At 33.3% G+C, this 22,543-nt stretch overlaps 1 protein-coding gene across 3 annotated transcripts in view; it reads right to left on the bottom strand.

Annotated features, from left to right (window-relative positions):
• LOC108742358 (atypical protein kinase C) overlaps positions 1-22,543 on the bottom strand; it is a 244,055-nt gene that overhangs the window by 8,106 nt on the left and 213,406 nt on the right. Inside the window, exons 5-6 of one of the 3 annotated variants that reach the window (XM_018477543.1) lie at positions 14,228-14,361; positions 12,688-12,904 (exon numbers count right to left, since the gene is read on the bottom strand). In XM_018477543.1, coding sequence (XP_018333045.1) covers positions 12,688-12,904; positions 14,228-14,361 — 351 coding nt within the window. Of the gene's footprint in view, positions 1-3,481; positions 4,381-6,150; positions 6,686-12,687; positions 12,905-14,227; positions 14,362-22,543 lie in introns of those variants that run through there. The other 2 variants (XM_018477560.1, XM_018477553.1) reach the window with 2 other exon arrangements.

Genomic DNA, 22,543 nt, shown 5'->3' with positions numbered 1-22,543 from the left:
TCTTGGGGACACCCCACAAGCAATTTAAGATTATAAGTCTAATACGAATATCTAGATTAATTTTATTGTTCTATCATCTGACCCTAGCCGAAGTTATACCAGACTGCCTGATTGAAGGATAATGTCCAATTTAAATTCATGGAATAATTTTCATTAATAATAATTTCTTTATATTTACCTACTGTGTACGAACTAACTCCTCATTTGCATGTACCATTTAATGTTGTTTCACTTAGTTTTACAGTCTGTGTGTAAAAACCTAAAACACGTTTCGACACCCAAAAAGTCATCCTTACTCTCTAACTTCGTGAGTGAGTAAAAGTAATTCGATCGGTTTAGTTCTTGATTTTCTAATTCAAATTCGGTATAAATTTTTATCTATGTGGCTAAGGATGAAAAATAAGAAACTTACCTTATTTAAAATGTACAGTAAACTAACAATTTTAATTCAATTTTTCATATTTCACACCTTGTAAGTACTGTTAATGTTTCGCTAAACATCAATACATTATCAAACTATTCTTTTAAAACCACACGTATCATTTAGAAGTATTTTATGCGCTCTAAACTTATACGTACTTACATCCATAGTAACGGAAATCGATACGGAGTGCAGTTGTGCAAAACTACAAACTCCAGCAGTACTTTTCCCTAAAGAACAATAAATACCACTTGGATCTAAGTGTCAAAACTACTGCAGTAGTAGCAGCGGCAGCTGTAGCCGTTCGATTTAACATCGTTCATTAACACAGTTACTGTAGAAGTTTGAAAACATTTGCGACAACATGTGAAAAAAGAAAATGAAATGTTTTCTACATCAAATAAACTTCAAGTTTGAAAAAAATCAATGTTTAATAACTCTGCAAGTGTCATCATCAATAACCAAAAAGAAGTACATAAAAACAAGAAGAAACAGGGCGTCACCTTAATTACAGTATAAAAGTAAATTTAAGAAAATATTTTGTGTTTGATATAAAATTGGAAGTATCAACGTGTATATTCCAAAAATCCCATAATTTTCTTTTCTTCTGATATCTCTCGTTATGCAATTTATCACTTGCTGCTATGTCCAAATTCATTTAATGAAACGTTTCAGTGAGTCAGGTTAAAGAATTATGTAAAGGCGTTAATTAGTATCAGAACAAGAACAAGTAACGTAAAACTTCGCAAACAATTAAAAACTGCCAATTTCTACAGACACTAATTGCAACTGAAATTTACATCTGTATTGATAGATCTCTGCTCTCGTAGTTATATATATATATATATACATTCTTGTATGTATATTCAGGTAAATTTATGGATCAAGAGTGCGCTAAAATTTACTGCAATGCACTGGCCGATTCTGGCACAATCTCCAGATATGAACGAGCTGTTTTACAATTTAATCAAAGATTCCACGACAAAGCAAATTATTTCGACTAAACAAAGAAATAAAACAAAAATATTAGAGCACTGACTATTATTGTAATAACAAAAGTGACCTAAGCATGCATCAAACCGGGTGTTGAGTTTTTTGAAACTTTTGCCAAAAACAAAAATAAATAAAAAGTTAATTTCGATAATGCCCACATGAAGAAAGAAGGACAAGTCATGAATGTCCACATTTCTTTTGATTCCTTTCGTTTTTTGTTCTGTGTTGCGGTTAAACAATTTAAAATAGAACTACATCTATTAACCAATGCAGGAGTTCGTCCATGCACTTAAAGCAAACTTTTCTTTGGGGCCGCACCTCATCCTGACTGACGCCCCTTTTGGCGAGGATAAAACTGACCTTGTTGGCCTTATTCCAAACGGTGGATGCATAAGTTTTATTACATCGCAGATTTTAACTTTCTTTGAAAGGATTAGCGGAGATCTAGGGGTAAACTAATGGAGTTTCTAAAGTTTTTTCCTTTCACAACTTCATGCAGCAATTAGAAAAGTGAAGAACTGCAGAGAAATTAAATGACAAAGTGGATCCACAAACAACAGTATGTATGGCATTTTGTATTTACTGAAATAATGTTTTCGATTATATTAGTTGACGTTTACCGCTCCGCGCGCAACATCCATCGCGTGTAACCAATTAACATTACTGCTATTTTTTTTCATATAAATTGTCGGATTTAAGCTCAAGTTTGAAAATCTTCAGGAACTCGTTTAGCTAATTTGCATCCGGAAAATGCAAAGTACAATAAATTTTATCATCAAAAAAACATTAATTACCTAAAATGCTGTAAGGCCTGGCAGCTGAAGAAAAAGAAACAAAAAATTGTGTAAATCAGTAATTGGCTCATAAAAAAAAATTACAAATACACTTACATATATGCACTTATGATCATGAAAACTTAAGTACTCTGTCTCTATACCTGTATGTTTACTCGTAGATAACGCGACTGTTAATATTTTATTTTTCTTGTCCTTGGATTATTAAGGAAAACAATAATGCACTTAAAAACATCGTTTATAGTAGTGAACAATGCACAAAGATAACGAAATGTTATTCGTACATACCTAATAAATATTTGAAATCGTCCACACGATTTTGCGGAAAAATGCATGTGAATTCCAGTCTACCATGGACTTAATTGGAACGCTAATTTAGAATCTCACAAATTTCTCAAAAATTACAAAACTTGCAATGTTTGATAGTCTCTCTGATAAATTTACGAAGACCTCTATTTACCCTTATTTACACTTTTTTGCCAATATCATCGATTTGTTATTTATACTATATATATTAGCCAACCTTTTAAAATGATACATGGAAAATACATGCAAAATGTTTTTTTGGGTTTCATCCCTTTCCTATTCTGTGATTATCTCTCTAATTTATGAGAAAATACGCGGGAAATATGATACTCCCCTATGTCAAATTTCACATTTCTACATCAATTAGTTTTTGGGACAAATGGCAGATGGGTTAATTTGCGATCTTAAAACGGGTTCCATTAGGTACGATTAGCTGTTGTGGATTTTCATTCAATGAAAATTTTAAGCTAAATCTTCAACGAAACATAGATGGGGCTTGAACAGAATCAAAATGGTTTAGTAAAAACAGTTAGGGAGTTAGGGGGCATCAATAAATTGCGCCTAGCAAATTTCGTAGCTATTATTTTACACATTTCGTTATGGCGTGACACAATTAAGCGTTTCTTTCTTCCTACTGAAAAGTTAAATCTTCTGAAAAATTAAATTAGGAAGTCGAATTTTATGATTATATTTTTTTATTATTTTATCCAATTAAGGGAACATTCTTATTAATTTCCTTTCTACACACTACTTCCAAAACGAAATATGCGAATCATTAGACAAAATAAAAGCACCTAGTTATTATTTCATGTTAATACAACTTCGTCCTTCCCATTTTGCCGAGAAATCACGTCATACTTCTCCCCTTTGAAGTTTGGCGTAATTTCGGTATAGTTTTCCGAAAATTTTTACTAAACCTTTTCATGTTGTTTTATATGCGAAAATGTACAACGATTCCGATTAATACCTGAAGCGTATCCCGGTTCAGATCCCGAATCTTCATCAGAAAACGACAGCTGATTCTGATGGTACTCAATGTAAGCTGCGTGATGATGATGATGGTGATGATGAGGCACGGCATACTCTACCCCGGTACTCGGGTGTACTGCGGCATGTCGACTGCCCAATCTGGTCAATGTATTGCCCGCACTTAGCGTACCTTGCTGCCTGCTGCCGTGGGCGGCACACAAGATGTTAGCCAGCGCATTTTGAGGAGGCATATGTCCCAGATCTAAAGAAGGCCTTCGGGAAAATGAAGGACCCACATCGAACTCTTGACTGGGTGGACTGTTAGAATTGTTCGGTCCCGGATTGTAAACGCTTGCCGGGGGACGTTCTTCGGAAGGGACCGCGGGGGCTGATTGAAAAGGAAGTGTCGCAGCGGTACCGTTCTGATTTCTACGGGGACTTCGGCCCCTGTCAGTTGTCGACACAGACGCTGCACTCCAATAGCCCCAAGCCATTTTTATAATATAAGTATATGCGATCGGTTCGTTAATATTTAACGTATCTCTTAGGATTCAATTTCTTTTATTAGTGTAATTGCAACAGAACTTTATTTATAGACATTCCTGAGATTAATTTAGGGCATCATTTATTACTTTTATTGTATTTATTGCTTACAGCATATACGTTATTGGTTCGGTGCACTACGTAAAACACACATTCACCACGACGCACGAGTGTTATGCAACGAGCACATTTTTTAATTTTACAAGCAAAAATGCACGTAGCCAAATAAGTAGCTATTATCGTATTGCAAAAGGCTCATTACAACGAATAATACATAATCACATAAATTGATTCAAGGTGGTTAATAATCTTTCCGGCATATGACAGCACTAAATTTTAATTTCTATGTATTTTTAATTTTGATTTGGAAATAATTAATTTATAAAATCATTTATATATCAATTATCTTTTTATTTTCGTTCTTCTTAAATAAATATCTATTTATAAAGTGAGGTAGCAGTTTTCGCTGCTGATAAATAGTTTTCTTAACTTCAAAAAGGAGTTAATAAGTTAATTAATATTTCTTTAGTATTATTCTTTGTGAATTATACCTAACAATACTAATCGCAGGTATTAATTGATATTACTTTTAATTTCTGCTTCTTTCACTTAACTTTGTGCGTAATGTTGATATAAATTGTGAAGTTTGTCGATTGGAAGAAGCTGCTTGAAACACGCATAATATTGCAAATTATTTAATTATAAATTAACCGGTTCACTAGTGAGGTTTTAATGGTTTTTCTACGTTGTTACTCAAAGTTTAACGATTTTTGCTTTATCAGCATTACTTAATCACAACACGCACAATAAAAGAGTAACACAGAACGACATTAGTGAAAACGAGTAGAGTTTTACTAGGAATTCGGATTACTCAAACTCAAAAAGGTTTGAAGGGTGATTTCAGTCTACAGGCAGACGGGCAGGTGCTGAAATTGAAGCAAAATCTGGAGGGCTACGTTGTCATACTTTTCACGAAAACACTTAACAAATCAATCGTTGAATAAGTAATTGCCTTCCATTTTTACGAAGCACGACCAGTAATAACGACTGATTAGAGCAAATTGACGTTATAAAACCGAATCTGAGTTTATAGATTTATTGTTCGAAAGTAAACGTTGCAAATGAGAAAACACATTATAGATAAGGGTGGTTTTTCCGACCTGACAACACTGCGTCCGGGAAAACTCGACTGTGGCGCCAATCGATTTTTCCTGAAGTTTAAGGGTTGAAAAATAACAAGAGTAAAATAAATGAACATGAAGTTTGTAAAACTACCTTATATAAAAAGTCTATTAATGTTTTATCAATACATTAGTCGTAAAATTATGTTTTTCACTTGTGATACCGTTTGGATAGGTAGTAAGTATGTTTCGGTATGTAATCAAGAAAATATTATGCATATAAAACATACCTTACGATCATATTCTTAGAATACTAATTAATTTGAGGAATAAAAAAATGTTTAAATGGAACAATTAGAAGCAGAGGGCAACATTTATAATGGAAAAATGCCCTTTCTGAATACCTATAACACTAATAAACAAAATTTACTGTTTTTGTACTTTTTACAACTATATAAACAAAAACTAAGAAACTTTCAGAAGAAGAAATCATATAAGTAGGTACTATAAAAATAATGTTTAAAACAGTAGCTTTTCTATTTATGAAAAGATCCAATTAAAAAGAATTTATACCAACTCCTGTTACATTAACAAAAGTAACGTTTAAAAATTGAAATCGAACAGTTTTATACGTTATAATGAAAAAGTGATTGAGTGTTACCATTGTTTCTAACAATTATGAAACTCATTAAACAATTACTGAATTTAATCCATAATGTATTCTTTGAGAAACCGTTTGGTGGATTTGTTGTACATTTCTTATGGGTATCATACTCTAAAGCAAATTATATTGGTCAGTGCATAGAAAAAGGTTTTAATGCAGTAATCATTGGCTTCAAAAGCATCTTCGAATGCAATGGAAACTAACATTTGAAATTTATTCTTTCCCTTGTAAATTTTAACATTATAAAGTTGAGATATAAAAATTATTGTTACATAGGTACATTACACTCACAAGTACTTTAATTAATGATATACCATGAAAGATTTTAAAACTACTCACCATGAATGGTGATTTCGGAGTCCCTGTTTATTTCATACAAGCGTATGGCTTCATCCAACTCCATTTGAGTGGAAATAATACATGGATCGCCTTCTTCGTCCACCCATTTCATAGTGAATACTTGATCTTGAGTGAACCGACAAATTTCACGTATTTCTTGGCACAGTTTATCTAATGTAATGTGTTGGTCAATATAGGTTATAAGAATTTCACCGTTATATGCTATTTTCGCTTTTATATCGACCATATCGTTGTCGTGAGCTAATTGGGTAGGCATTTCAAGAGTTGTTTCAGTATTTGTTTCAAGAAAAAAAGGCACAAGAGGTTCTTTGTGAAGAGAAGTAACAATTGAAACAATAACACACTTTTAGTTTTAACGTTTAAGAAGCTATGGGAACTCAATTACAGAAAAGGAATTTAAACTCTACAACTTACACGTTCAATTGAGATATTTTTGTAATATCAGATCTAAAAGAAATAGAAAATAAAAGAAACTAGTGCTAAAGTTTGACAATTAAGAACAACATAACCTAAGTAACACGTTAGTTTGACTAACTTCAGTGCGACTGCGCCCTATTCATAGACATTATCACAGAAATGATAGACTTTGAACAGATCCGGACTTAAAAATATTTGTACAGAATAATATTTTTACTATAAGAATTTAACGATATTTAAAAATTTAATAATAAACAAATAATGCTTATTAAATCAGTAGTCGATATTAGTGTAAAGTGAAGGTACAAATCTTGCATTCAAGTTCGGGTTTGTTTCCCCAGGAGCATCGGGCCTCCCTCTATTAAATCAGTAGTATGAAAAGAAGAAAAAATAAGGGGAAATAATTTTGGGATAATTTATTTCTGTTAGACGTTAGTCCTTAGGTGACATGAAGACATTTCCACAATTTACATACAGTATATTTACATTAAGTTGCAAAGTATCTAATTTTGCTAACTGTAATTTTTTGTTCTAAATTTCCTTAGTAAATATGTATCGTACAATCTGGCTAGTCTATAAGTACAAACAAAAATAAATATCGTAACTTGTTCTTTCCACTAAAGCAAATTATTGTCATTTCCAACTTAACTCCTTTAACTGAAATAAAACGATGAAGTTTAAAATGATACCTTTATAGTAACTAGTGTATTTTCTGCTATGGTTTACAAATGCTAATTTGAGGTCATGAAGCTGAAATGACAAATTTGCTCCCTTATATAATAGATAACAGCATTTAAGGAAGACATTTTGTGGTCTTTATGACCAATGAACTGTTCTAAGAACAGCCAAAAGCTAGTTCTATTCTTTTTAATTTTTCTTTTAAATAATCAATTATACAATCCGTTTACAAAAATATGTTTTCGTATTCTAAGAAAATATTTTCCATTCTTTTCAGCTACATTCTGTTATTTAAAAGCAAGACTGGTAATACTTGCTCGTTAACTCCTTTCCGGATTAGTCAAAGTTTCTCTTCCTTAGAAAGTAAAAACGGTAAAAGTACCTTTACATTAAAGAAATGATTAAAAGCATTGTTTTGCGATTTTGGTATCCAGTGTTGAAATTTTTAGCATTCTTTTATAGATTATAACATCAAAACATTTATTGCACATTGATATGTTTTGTTTGCAGGGTAAATATCATAGTATAAACACCTATACTTTTAGAGCACGTTACACAAATATAATTATTTTTGAAAGGAATTAAATTTGTGCTCGAGTGAAAATTATTTTAAAAAATAACAAATTATTACTTGATTACACTTAAGTTTTAACTCAGTGTATCTTCAATAATAAATATGATTGTTTTACAGTAATTGACATACATCCACACATTTTTATATTAAATGTAATATTGATTGAATAGTATCTTAATTGGAAAAGTAGTGTGCAGAGATTTCGATTTTTCTTAGTTAATAAGATAATGATTTTGTGGTTTTAAAAATGCAAAATGGAAAACGGAAAAAGATGATATGGGTCAAAATTGAAATCGGTTGTGAGTAGGTACTGTCCAGTTTTGCGGGGTAGGGATAATCACCATAAGTACAGTCCACCCAACATACAGAAATATGAATTTTAAATAGAATTCGTTCGCTTAGGGAGGCAACCCATTTTACAGACATATTCAACTCAACATACATACATACATGTATTAATATATATTAAATACCCATGTAATTCGTAGCAAACATTTTTTACAAATTCTGTCTCCTTTAGCAATCAAATTTTTCGACATTTTAGGATCTATAAAAAGTAAATTCATAACTTTGTTAGCGCTTAATTTATCTATGCGGTTATAAAATATATTTATAATTAAAAAACTGTACAAGAAGGAGTTTCTTTTATATATTATTTAATTTACTTTTATGTTTAGGAGTGAGAGAATTCGTACGTTTTTATATAGAAAGATGCTTTTGACGAAATACAATATATGTAGATAAACGAAAAATAAATATACACATTCAATTAGTTCTGTACCTTATTAGCCTTTGTTTTCTTTATTTAATAATAATAATTAGTAACTTATTAAGTGGCACTTTTGAATAATAAATTCTTAAATAAAATTAACATCGTAGAAGTGTTTTAAACAGAGTAGACTATAAAATCATCGATGTGACAATTTCCAATGTTCAGTAATTATTGTTATTGTACATATACAGAGTGTATGAATGTCGAACTTATGGATTTTAATTTGATGAATATCTGAAATAGGTATTTCGTGAAACATTATTAACAGGCTAGATACTAATAAAGATTGGCAGGAGTTTCACAAAGAGGAATAAATATTTGATCTCAGACTCAACAATTATTTCGGCTGTTATGCAATTATCAAATTTTATTTACAGGAATGTTTGTAACATTTTACAATTTTTTCTTGTAAAACTGTTATTCAATTGAGGCTCGAAATAATTATTATTGATTTTTTTTAATAAATTTAGATTATTATCAAATAATCTAAATGTTTTATGATTTATTAGGGTAGGTATTTCAGAAAAATATTAAATCATGCAAAACTTCATGATTATTATTCTATATACACCCTGTATACATATGGAGATTTAAGATTAAGATATAATTAAAAAATAAATTAAAGATTGTTTTATGGAACTGTTGTGTATAAAAATAGTATTTGCATAAAAAAACTTCTGTAATTCGCCTAATCAGCTAGTGTCACATCGATTTTATAATAATAAATCACAGTTTATAAAAACCATTTTGAGTTGCAGTTAATGATTATATACAACATTATCACCTATTTTTTTTTTCATTTCCTAAAAAATAACAGCTTGTGTTACACATTAGACAACACAAATCGACGATTAGTTTTTACTTGCCTTAAACTAAAGCAAAAATTGTTAGTAATAAAATAGACAAGGAGGGCAAAAGCGGCGACACGACGCTCAACGCAGAAATTGCCACTTCTTGGAAAATCTGTTGCGGATCTTCAATCACCACTGCAATATATCAACATCCTTGAGTTATTAGTAAATGCTATTAGCAGTAAGTATAATAAACTAAATGGTTTTTTAAAAGTATTTAAATACAAAACGCAAATACTTTTTTGATTTGTTATTTCAAATATAAAATACAAAATAGATTTCCCTTTTTGTATTTTAAATGCTAAATGCAAATTACGTATTTTCAAAATACTTTTTTCAAATAAATATTTTTTTGTAATACTTATTTAATTTTCTACACTTACTTAATCGTAATTTTTTAAGAAAATCTTGCAGGTATTTACTCATTTTATAAATATTGGAGTTTTTCTAGACTAATAGTGGTGTTTGCACTATATCACCATCAGCTGAGAAGATTGAGTATAATTTATATTTTTCTGTTTAAAGTGATTGAGATATAGAATTTCTATCTTTATGTTACAGTTTCTTCAGTTTAGCAACAAATAATTATTCTATATGCTTCCTAATTTACATTATTTTTTACCTTTTTAATTGACAAAAGGCACCGTTGCCAAAATAGTTTGCTTAGCATGAAAGATCAGATCCAAAATAGGGTTGCAGATAATTTTATTGATTAAAAATCAACATCAATCATTTTATATGAAAATATTTACAACCCCATTTTGTTTCTGATCTTTTACACATTGTAATAAGAGAAAGAAATGGAATCCATAGTTTCTTTGGCTTTGGGTTCATCTAATAAGTGAAGTTTTTCGAATAGTTTTCTAAGAATTTTGGATTACATGCATTTATTAACACACCATAATATCTTGTAGTTTTCAGTTTTACACAGATGGGGTATATCAATAATTTGATTGTGTTTTGCGGGCTACTTTGTTGTAATTCATAGAATTTCGTAGTTCCTTACTAAAGGTATGATAAGTGATTATTTGACAGGTGCTCATATTAATTTCAACTTCAAAATTCCATGGATCATGACATTGAACTCGGAAAACAATATCGATCTAATATTTTAGATTATTCATTTCCAAGGAGTTTAGAATTTTTTGGGCTCTCTTCAATTAAAGAATTAGAAAGCATTAATGGAATCTCTCTGTTCCCTTTTTAAGCTTCTAATACCTTCAATGGCCAATATGAGCAACTTTGATTCATCAGTTTATATAATGTTTGATCGGTGATATCAGCAAAAATTTTAATGATAAAAATGTATTTTGCATTTTACAAATAGAAAATACGTTTGGACAAAATATTTTAAATAAAATACAAAATGCTTTTCTCAAAAATATATTTAAATGCAAGATAAAAATAGGTGTCTTTTTATTTTGTGTTTGCATTTTACATGCAAGTATTTTAAATAAATCACATCTCTGTTGACTACAAAGCAATTTTTCCTCATTAAGATAATTTGTAGGGGATAAAATATTAATCTTGTAATTTTATGCCTCAACAATTTTTTTATTTTATTTATTTACTCATGTGTCCAATATTCACGAGCCGCAATCCCTTTACGAAAATTTTAATCGATATCTAATATAATTAGGTACTTCCATGGTACTTAAATGTGTTTTGAGTTTGTTTTGTTAAAGTATAATAAATAAGTAAAGAGCTTTTGCTTTTGTTCTATTTGTGGAAAAAAAACTCGTAAATAATTCAACAGATTATTAATAATTTATTCATGTTTCTATTTATTGATTTATTACATCCGAATTTATTTCTCATAAAACTAGCTTTTAATATAGTTCAAAAAAGAGTACGATCAAACGTTTCTTTCGAGATTGATTCAATATCCCTTTGATCCTTTGACTTTGAAAGGCATGGGATCATAATTTTGATAATTTAGTATTACTGATGTGAGTTAAATTTTCGTACCATATTTAAAAATGCTACTTTATGTACCGGAAAGGTCTACAAGTCTCAAATTTAATTTATTTTATAATATTTAAAAAGGTTGCTCTATAGCGGGTAATTAATTCGAGTGGAAAGTTTGTCTCCGGGATTTTGTCTGTTTCTATGTTTTCAAATACTTGTTTGCAGAGTAACTACGGTAATTATGATCCTAGAATCCCATAAAAGAAACTTTATACTAGAAGTTTCACGGAGCACTAATAATACCTATAACAACTACAGGACAACAAGAAAAAAGTAAATGATGCTTTTTATGTAAGGAATGTGGTCACGTATTTGCTATACTTCATTTACTATCTCTGGCAAAATCGTAGGTAGGGAGAAAAAAGCTCATTATACTCTCGACTCTTGTTCATTAAACATACTTTTTCATACAGTACCTGCCAAAAGTTTTGTTCAATCATGAATAGTTGTGCGAGTCGAAAACAAGGGTTAAAGCCTTTAATATATCTTCAAACATAAATAAACATCTCGTTGATATTTTCAGTAGTAAATGGAACCAATAACAGCACATTTGAGTAATGCAATTGTAGTGGATAAAATGGTCAATTTTTCCGTGCAGTGCTGTACGGATTATACGCTCCTCACCGGTTAAGAGTTTGGCCGAGAGTTGTCTCCTATCTTTTCTGGCCTAGTGCTGTTCTTTTCTACTTTGCGCCGGTCAAACTGAAGGTCACATCGCTACAGAAACTAAACGAAGTATACATTTCATTGTTTCAACCTACAATTCGTTGTAGAAAACGAAAACATGCCTAAAACCATTTCTGTTTCAAAATTAATTCATTTTGATGTCTGAACTATGGTTAAGTAATGTGGCACCTTTACTGGTACCAAGAAAATCAGAGACAGGAGCGGCAACTTAATTCGAATAACATGGGTCTAAAAGTTTCGTCATTGATAAAGGATAAAGGATAAAGAATTAAACTGCGCATCAATTTCAGTATTGTCAGTTGTCATACAGAGATAATTCGTAAAATAGTTTCAGCTTTCCTCTTCGCAAAAGACCAAGTTTAAAGCATGTAATATTCCCTAAAGTTCAGTACCAATAGTGGGTAAAAAATGGAGTTTGCAACACATCTGCTTTGGATATTTCATTGCTGTCAACTGTAACTCTAAGATTAAAAGTTAATCTTTAAAAACAGACGGTTGGCAGCATTTTTAAAGTTTGATATATTACTGTAAACTTCATAGTCGGTTAAAGTTGTAAAATGTTCACTTACCTGTAATCGTTCTATTTCTAATGTCTGCATAATTTTCATTATGGCCAACGTAACCTGGAATTGTGGACATGCAAGTAATTGTGGCGGTTCCATCGATGCCTTGGTGTAATTTGGACAAAGCGACTGAAATTTGTGTAGTTGATGTTGATTTTCTTTCAAAATAACCGTGGCCGTGAACACGCCCGTTGGAAAAAGGCCGGGTAAGCCTGCCTTCAACCTACAATGGTTAAGAAGAACTGACATTGGTTTAAGCCAAAATTGAAAAAATTTTGCTAAAAATTTTTTTATTAACCTCTTTAAGTACATTTTATTTATTAGATTTTATTTCTCATCTTGTTCTTAAAGAATAAATCATTTCTTTATTATTATTTACGAAGCAAGATTCGGAAGTAATTTGAAATGGAGGAATTTTGTATTTGACAATTCGCAGAACCATTGGATTTCGGGGAAATTTAAATCCCCTGGGAAATTAACGAGCAGATTTGAAACTAAAAAATAATTGAAGCCCCTGCATTACCGCCTTTGATTAAAAATAAACAACAGAAATGTAAATTGCTTTTTCGAATTGAGTTTCAAAGTTAGATATGAATTCTAGCAGTTACATTTTCCTTAAACAGGTTTAGCTGTCCCAGTATCAAGATGAATTGAATATATGAATCTTCAAAAAAAAAAATAATAAGGAGTATTTAATATAAGCGACTCCATCTTATTAGATTTATTAGCATAGTGCGTTTTAAGTAAAAGAAAAATATAACAAGAAAAATTGATTTTGTCATTTTAATGATGTCTAACACCCAAAAAGGGCAAAGCAAAATAAAATAAAAAACACCTTGGATATTTTGCAGTTCAAATGGCCTAATAGAATTCATGAGAAGCAATAAAATTATACATTAAAATTTTTAATCCAAAAACGAGACCATCTTAGCTTCTAGTAAACTTTTTCGTTGTGGACACGTGTTTATGTTTGACCTTCTTCTAATGTGGACATTAACAAAATGCGAGTCTCGTGTTGACAATATGAATGGGCTTAAAACGTATCGTCACTATTAAATGATAGAAAACGCAATGGTCCGCTGCGCGATGAGCGACTGTGCATCACATTCGGTAATGTCAGGCAATGTGTCGAAACAAAACGTACACAAAATCTTTGTTTTCATTGCGTACGTGCAAACCGGATGCGCACTGCTCTACTGCGCAGTGGACCACCGAACATAGTTTAGTGATGCTTTTATGACGCACGCCGTACATTAAGCACGCTATGTAGTTTCCATTCATATCTCTACAGTGTTTTTGCATTCGACTACTTGCACTTTCAAAAGTAAAGTAAAGAAGCGACCGAAGGGTAGTAAATATTATTCTGGTATACGCGTTTAGTTTTAGGGAAATGCGAAGATTAACTCAGAATAGGAAAGAGTAGAGGTGCGTGTCCAATCATTCTTATGACTGATGACCTTATGATTCCCTGTACAGCTTCCTTCCTTTAGTTTTTATACAACGTTCTTATAATATTCCATAGTTCATGTTAATGATGCATTTTTACCTTTTCACCATTAATTAACCATGTAATATGAGCAGGTGGGCGAGCAGGAGCACTGGTACAATTCGCTTCCAAAGTGTCTCCAATTACATAATTCTTTTCTTCAAAACTTATTACAGGGTCATGTTCCTGGGGCTCTAAAACAAAAAAAAAAATCGGTTGTCTGTAAAGTCGGTTTACTGACGATAGTTGAACGTGACAACGTCATAAGAAAATACTGATGGAATAGCTTCATTTTTTCAAAAGAAAATTTTAATTTTATTTGTTTGATAGATATTTTGTATGGATATAGAGAAGGAGGTAAATGGAAATGTATTATTGTATAGCAGCTGTCCACGCGTACGCATCGCTCACTCAAGTAGGAGAGAGACAGATGTCGAACGCTGCCGAACGCGGAGGCCGATTGTGCCTCTTTGTCGCTCGTTCCACGCTCTCGCTTGCACTTCAAGCCTTAAATGGAACGCCTCAGAGCGAGGTAACGCCGCATGAGTCATGTTTTTTCGTGCGTGCAGCCGGCTCCATCGAATTATAAGACGTTGTCACGTCAAAAAATTGATTCCTAATGAAACATTTATTTTTGCATCTTAAGTTTAAATAGGCAGTAATAAGTAATTGATTCATTTTGTTATCGAAATTTATCTTTATGTTTACCTACACCTTTCCCAATTCGAAATTAAAGAATTTCAATTATAAACTAGGTGTATTGTTAATATTTAATTAATAGTTTTCAGATGAAAAGAAACAAAAAAGAGTGGATATTGACACAGATAAGTAGGCGTAGGTACGAGGTAATTTATTTTATTACCAATCATTTTCTCAGTTTCCAGCGTGACACTAAAAGGATAAAGAGTAACATAAATTTAATTTCCTATCGATCCACGGCCTGCTACGTGAAAAAAACCTTGTCCATTTTTCTTATTCGAGCGTTTCGAAAAGGATCTAAAGAAATTTTGGCGTTTGGCTATTGATGGTGATGCTCCTTCAACTAATGACGTTATATAAAGTCAAAATGAATTTCGCAGACCCTAACGTTGTTGTTGTCTGGGGACCAGCAGAGGGAAGTGGAACAAAAATTCATAGAAAATACCGGAAAGACTGATAATAGTATCATTTATGTTTTGAAAGGCGTCTCACGATCGTCTAATGGCTCAGGGCCGTTTCACAAAAGCTGCTTCATTTTTCTGTTCTTTCTGCGTTATGGAACTCCATTTGTTTTCATTTTTAGCCCGTAAATTTTTTAAACGAAGCCATTCTCGACCAAATTAAAACTGAGAAGACGGAAACATTTGTTTCTGCAGGCGTACTCTGATAACTGCTGCCTGCAACAGGCTGATGCTTACGTCATCTTTCTTACTTTAATTCGGAAAAAGTTGCAACTTGCAAACTTTATACGTACTGGAATGAATGGTTCTTAAGGTACGCGCACATTGGGGTGCAATAGTCGGAAGGAGCGCATCGAATTTAAAGTTACTTTTAAATGTCAGCATCTAACTAATAAATGCTGCAGTTATGGAAACAAATGCCTGTCATTTGTTCCAGTATTTAAAATCTTAATAAATAATGACAATTGATAAGGCTTATTGTTTTTGACCTATTCTTCAATCTTTTGGGTTATTTAGTTAACAAGAAAACTATAAAGTTACAGTCCGTCTGTCTGTCTGCATATCAAAACGATTTCATGTTCTCATTTATACAGTGATATATAGTACAGTCGAAATAAGAAGACAAGGTCCCTAATAAATAATGCACACTAAAGGCATATCGTTTTTCTCGTTCTTACAAACGGAAGATATCCTGTCTTCATTCTCTAGACACGCCTCCTCCACAGCTGCTTCGAGGCCTGCACCTACGTTTCATAAGAATCAATCGAATAGAATGAGACGATCGACAACATGTTTGTCTTGTCATTGGTACCTACGTAAAATGCGCAAATTTACAGGGTCGGCTTAAGATAGTAGTCGTGCTACATAGTTTTAAACTCTGTGTTATTATAACTCAACGACGGGAAGGTCAATATATTTACTCGCACAAATACACCAACTAAATTAAGCCGACCCTGTAAATTTGCGCATTTTATGTAGATACAAATGACAAGACAAGCATGTTGTCGAACGTCTCATTTTATTCGATTGATTCTTATGAAACGTAGGTGCAGGTCTCGACGCAGCTGTGGAGGAGGCGTGTTTAAAGAATAAAGACAGAATATCTTCCATTTGTAAGAACGAGAAAAACGATATGTCTTTAGTATGCATTATTTATTGGGGACTTTGCCTTCTTATTTCGACTGTACTATACATGTAAATTTGAGAAGGTAGGTGTGGATTAATAACCTAAAACAAGAAGTAATGAGATTACTGAAAAGCAATGTTTTGAACCTTCCGCCCACAGAAGGGAAAGTGTATTTAATTTTTATTTGCCCCTTTGAATGGGATATCTTTAGATGGTTTAACTTCATGACTGGCAACTCTGACACAATAGAACGCCATATTAGAATAAAAGACGGGCCAAATTATATAATGCTTTGGTAGTAGAAGTTTGCGAAGCGTAAACACCACCTACATTTTCTTATTACTCGTTGATTAAAAAGCGTCTAAAAAAATTGACCTCACTCTTCGATCTCTTATTCCTGATCGAAAATAATCGTAAATGTTATTTATTAATTATAATATTGTCATGTTACGTGATGGCACGTAATTCAATTTGACGGGCCCGTTAATTTAATTTAATTATTCATGACTTCAAACAGGCGATAACGCGTCAAGTGTCCACCCCATTTTGTATCGGCCTTTTATTATAAAAAAAATATTTGACGTTTTGACATTGTTTGATAGGTGGCCAAAGTTCGAGGATTAGTCACAATTCCAGATATCTCTCTTACAAATTTTACAAAATTTACTGTGAAAAATTTGTTTCTTACTGTAATCGTATGTTTAAGCTAGTTGGTCACATTTACGAGACAGGGAACGTTCCAGAGAATTATAAACGGACGCGATCAACATCATTAAAGACAGTACAACTGTAGGGATAGATATACAGGGGCAAAAGATTAGTATGCTTAGATTTGCAGATGATATAGCAATATTAGCATCTAGCAAGGAGGACTTAGAGATAACTTTAAATAAAATGGAAGAGGTACTGACGAAACAGTACTGTATGAAAATAAATAAAAGTAAAACTAAAATACTCGTATGCAAGGAAAGAAAAAGTAAGGAAAGAGCGAATATAAAGATAGGAGACGAAAAATTAGATGAAGTGGCTGATTTTAGGTATCTAGGAAGTGAGATAAATTAGGACGGAAGGAGTAGTAGGGATATAAAGCAGAGGATAGCGCAGGGTCGTGTTGCCTTTAATAAAAAGAAGTCGCTTCTATGCTCGCGAACGGTTGATTTAGAAATTCGAAAAAGGTTGTTAAAGGTGTATGTTTGGAGCGCGGCATTGTACGAGTGCGAAACATGGACAGTGGGCGCGGCGGAGAAGAAAAGGTTAGAAGCGTTCGAAATGTGGTGTTATAGGCGAATGATGAGGATAACGTGGATACAAAAGGTTAGAAATGAAGAAGTATTAGAAAGAATAGGAGAACAGAGGACTCTATGGAAGTCAATAAGTAATAGGCGAGATAGGTTAGTAGGACACCTTTTCAGGCATGAAGGTCTAGTCAGAGACATATTAGAGGCAGACACAGGAGTTAGGAGGGGCAGAGGTAGATCTAGATAAGATTACTGTTCGCAAATAGTTAAGGATGTTCTAGTTTTGGGGAAATGCGAAGATTGGCTCAGGATAGGAAAGAGTGGAGGTGTGTCCAATTAGTCTTAGGACTGACGACCTTATGATGATGATGACTGTAAATACGACCACCGACGTTTCATCTTTATTCCAAGACTGTTTTAATTATATTTTTGATGATGCTGACCATGAGAAATATAACATCTGGAGGCAGCGTAGAATGTACTTTGTGATAACGCCCCAAAGCAGGGGGTAGTTACATGTTTTGCAGCCGCGTTATCCTTATCGAAAGCGTTAAATAACAAAACCATACCATAATTATTTTACAAATTCTCAGATTAGTAAATGCACCAATAGGAGTTCGCAGAAAATTTCGATGTGGGTAGACCGACCGATTTGCCAATTTGTCATTGTTTTTGAAGTGAAACTTCTTTACGCACGGTAGGGTAAGTTCGTTTCATGCGAGTTGCTATGTAATGAAATCATGCAACGGATATCCCCCCTCTACTCGGTCACGTAGTCGAGTTTGTAGTGGGGATCGCTAGCGCTTCAATGCAACGTTCGTTTCAGGCAACTCCGGCATGTATAGTGTAGCCCTAACAAGATGTATGAATGTATTTGTAAGTGTTTGTGTATGTCTGCCTACACCAGAGCCGGGCCAACTTTAACTTCGTAGGATCCGCTACATGAGGTTAGTTTGAGTCACTCCATACCCTTCTATAAGTACGAGAGAGTAAGCAGTAATGAATAATTTTGTTTTGTCTTTTTCTTCTCCCTTCCACTCCCATATCAAGCCCCTTCATCCCGTAGACGAGCGAAGCCACTCTCGCAACTTAAATAATACCTACGAAAATTTTCGTTACTACGTTCGCAAAACTATTGGGTTTGACTATGGAAGAGGGGACTCACCTACGAAATGGAAGGGATAAGAAAAGGAAAGAATCATCTCACTCGCACTCGCAGGATCAATGAGGATCTACTTGGTTAACCTTGAGGAGCACTCGGGATGCAAAAGAGCCGAGTTTGCCCGGCTCTGACCTACACTCTACAGTCGAAACGACACCACTGACGCCAATTCCTTAATCCCTATCCCGGTATGTTTGTGTGTTCGAAGAAGTTTCACTTCAGTAGCGTGTTGTATAATAACACGTTGTATTTTGTTAATATTACACGTTTATTTATGTATGTAAAGTATTGATAAGTATAAAGTTCGATTTTTATTTAATTGACCAGTTATGTTACCATTTTGATGCATGTGTAAAAACAGGACCTAAGAAGAATAGCTTTTGAATTTTTCATTCTATGAAACTCAAAACATTATACTTGTTAAACAAACGTTTGTATAAACATTAGTTTAATTGTAATATTTAGAAATCCTATCTCGTGTGGATAGGTACGAGGGCGATTCAATAAGTACCCGTGTTAGAAATGAAGACACCTTTTTTTTTTATTTTTTAACATAGTCCCCTTTTAGAAAGATACACTTCTCCCAACGACCCTGCCATTTTTTTTCCCCTCCAAAAAATTAGATTTGTCGAACTCTCCAAAACCCCCCCTGTCTCGGGGATGACTTCCTCGTTTGAACTAAATGTCTTTCTCGCTAGTCATTTCTTCATGGTAGGGAACAAGACGAAGTCGCAGGGAGTCAAATCGGGGTGTGCGGCAGCAAATTCATAACGTAATTCGTGCATTTTGGCGGCAACAACTCCTGATGAATGTACCGGTACGTTATCGTGTTAAAAACGCACCTTCTTTTTCGTCAAATGCGTCCGTGTCTCCTTCAATTTTTTGTCGAAGCGGTCCAATAACTCACTGTAGTATTGTCCAGTGATCGTTCTTCCTTTTCCTAAAAAATCCGTAAAATGATTTCCTCGGTAACAACGTTTGCCAGGCTTCCTGGTCGCTCCTATCAAAAACGGATCTTTGCCCACGTTTAAATTCGTTGAAGCAATATCTAACTGTGGTCGTAGATGGCGAAATGTCTCCATAAACAGTATCCAACTTTGTTTTCATCTCCTCGCATTTTTTCCCATCCAAAAACAAAAAGCGAGTTACCGAACGATACTGCTCTTTTTCCATCTTAGCGAAAATAACGAAACACGTCTCAGTCGAATGGCTGCCAAATCCAAACTAACCCATCAATCAGTCTGAAATTCGTTTTGGCGTGGTTTGATAGATGGCAGCACACGATGACAACACCAATTTCCCTCAAGAATGTCCTCCGTCTTCAAACACGGGTACTTATTGAACCGCCCTCGTATATTATATTGAAGACAAAATGTAGTATAAAAAGGCCAGGTAGGTATCTTTAATGTCACAATTTGGAATTGTTAGTTTTCCCCACTATCTTTTTATTTTTAGATAATTTTCAAACAAAGAATTTTGGTTTTGTTTGTTTTTCACTGAACCAGAAGGCATTCAATTAAGTTGAAATAATTCCACTCGTTTATCTGCCTCTTAAAGATTCCTTTGATGGTCGAATTTTCATCCCTTTTGGCAAGATGCGTCTGTGTAGGAACGCAGCCTTCTTCTCTGTTAATTTAATATTCTCAAAGCGATCTCAATTCGATGTTAGGCACCAGACCTTAGATCAAAGTAAAATACACCGCCTTATTTTTCTCGAAACACAAAGCTGTTTGAAAGTCTGTTTATATCTAGTCAATGTTCAACAATTATTGTTTTAAAGGATATGTGAAAAAATTATTACCTACAACAATGTAAATTTGTGGAGATAGATTCACACAAAAAAATACACAAACATACCGGGATGGGGGTTAAGGAATTGGTTTAATGGTATTATTTGTACACTATGCTTCGCACGGGTGCAATGCTGATAGTAAATATACCATAGAATGTCCTTATATACCTACAACAAATTGTAATTAGACAATACAAACCGGCCGGTACCGCCGCAATCGCTATGTCCCTGCATTTAAGTCTGTAATATCTTCGAAAATATTCATTTAAATTACATGCTGTAAAGGGCCATATTGATCTATATTAGATGTACAATGTATCTTAAAGTACTTATTTGGATAAGGATTAATGCTGTATTGCTTAAAATCGCTTCGTAAAATAGCCATTATTTCTGGTGAAAGGTAAAGGATAAAAAAGGTTATTGTGGTTTATCCCTAAGAGATAGACATATACCATCCCGGACTTTTTTGTAGACATTTTTAAGGTGTACAATACTGTAGTATATTATTTTGATCTATTTTGTAGGGTTCAGCCAGCGGTTGCAATGTAATCGCAAAAAAATGTGTTTATTTATGACATCACATTACAAACCTCTAGAATTATCAGTGTTTCTCTACTATATATTATGCATGCATTATACATATAAACCTTCCTCTTGAATTACTCTATCTATTAAAAAGAAACTCATTAAAATCCGTTGCGTAGTTTTAAAGAACTAAGCATACAAAGGGACAGACAGCGGGAGAAATGCGTTGCATGATTTCGTTACATAGCAACTCGCATGAAACGAACTTAACCTACCGTGCGTAAAGAAGTTTCACTTCAAAAATTTACTATAATAGCATCTACTTATTGAACTATACAAGTTTTGACTCTTTCCTTGAACACTAACAGGTTATAATTGCATGTGGCGTCATTTTATCCGTTTGATATCCTTTTAGTTCCCATAATGTTGAATGCGGTGCCCTTTTTTAATTAATTATATCAAAGAGTTAAATGCTGAATCTTAACGAAACATATTTCCAGAAAAACCATCACACTGCTGCGCTTTTCGTCATCGTTATCAAGCAAAAGCAGTAACATACCGTACCACACTTCAAGCAGTCAAACGCTTTGAACGCATTTAACAGTTTTTAGCTCTTTTTATTATTTCAAAACCATATTCAGCCTGAACCACACAAAATTTCTTTCGTCAAAGTAAAACTAAACTAAAGAGAAACGCTGGGAAATCGAAATCTGAAACATATTTAAGATGAAGAAATATTCAGAATCACCATGATGAAATATTCTGAATCTGCATGACATGTAGAATAAAAAGTGTGAAGATTTAGTGCTACCGAACTTTTGTTCAGATTATCGAAACTATCAGATGTGATTTCGATTTTCAACAGCAGCACGTCAAAGCGGTTCCAGTAATTTATTCATCATCATCATAAGGTCATCAGTCCTAAGACTGGTTGGACACGTACCTCCACTCTTTCCTATCCTGAGCCAAACTTCGCATTTCCCTAAAACTAGAACAACCCACATCCTTAACTATTTGCGAACATCTTCATTTCTAACTTTTTCTATCGACGTTATCGTCATCATTCGCCTATAACACCACATTTCGAACGCTTCTAACCTTTTCTTCTCCGCCGCGTCCACTGTCCATGTTTCGCACCCATACAGCACCGTGCTACAAACATACACCTTTAACAACCTTTTTCGAACTTCTAAATCAACCGTTCGCGAGCATAGAAGTGACTTCTTTTTATTAAAGGCGACACGACCCTGCGCTATCCTCTGCTTTATATCCCTACTACTCCTTCCATCCTCACTTATCTGACTTCCTAGGTATCTAAAATCAGCCACTTCTTCTAATTTTTCGTCTCCTATCTTTATATTCGCTCTTTCCCT

This window comes from Agrilus planipennis, unplaced genomic scaffold (genome assembly GCF_000699045.2).
Source record: "Agrilus planipennis isolate EAB-ADULT unplaced genomic scaffold, Apla_2.0 scaffold3, whole genome shotgun sequence".
NCBI lineage: Eukaryota > Metazoa > Arthropoda > Insecta > Coleoptera > Buprestidae > Agrilus > Agrilus planipennis.
The sequence above is the reverse complement of the archived record's forward strand: the minus strand, read 5'-3'. Positions and strand labels throughout refer to the sequence as shown.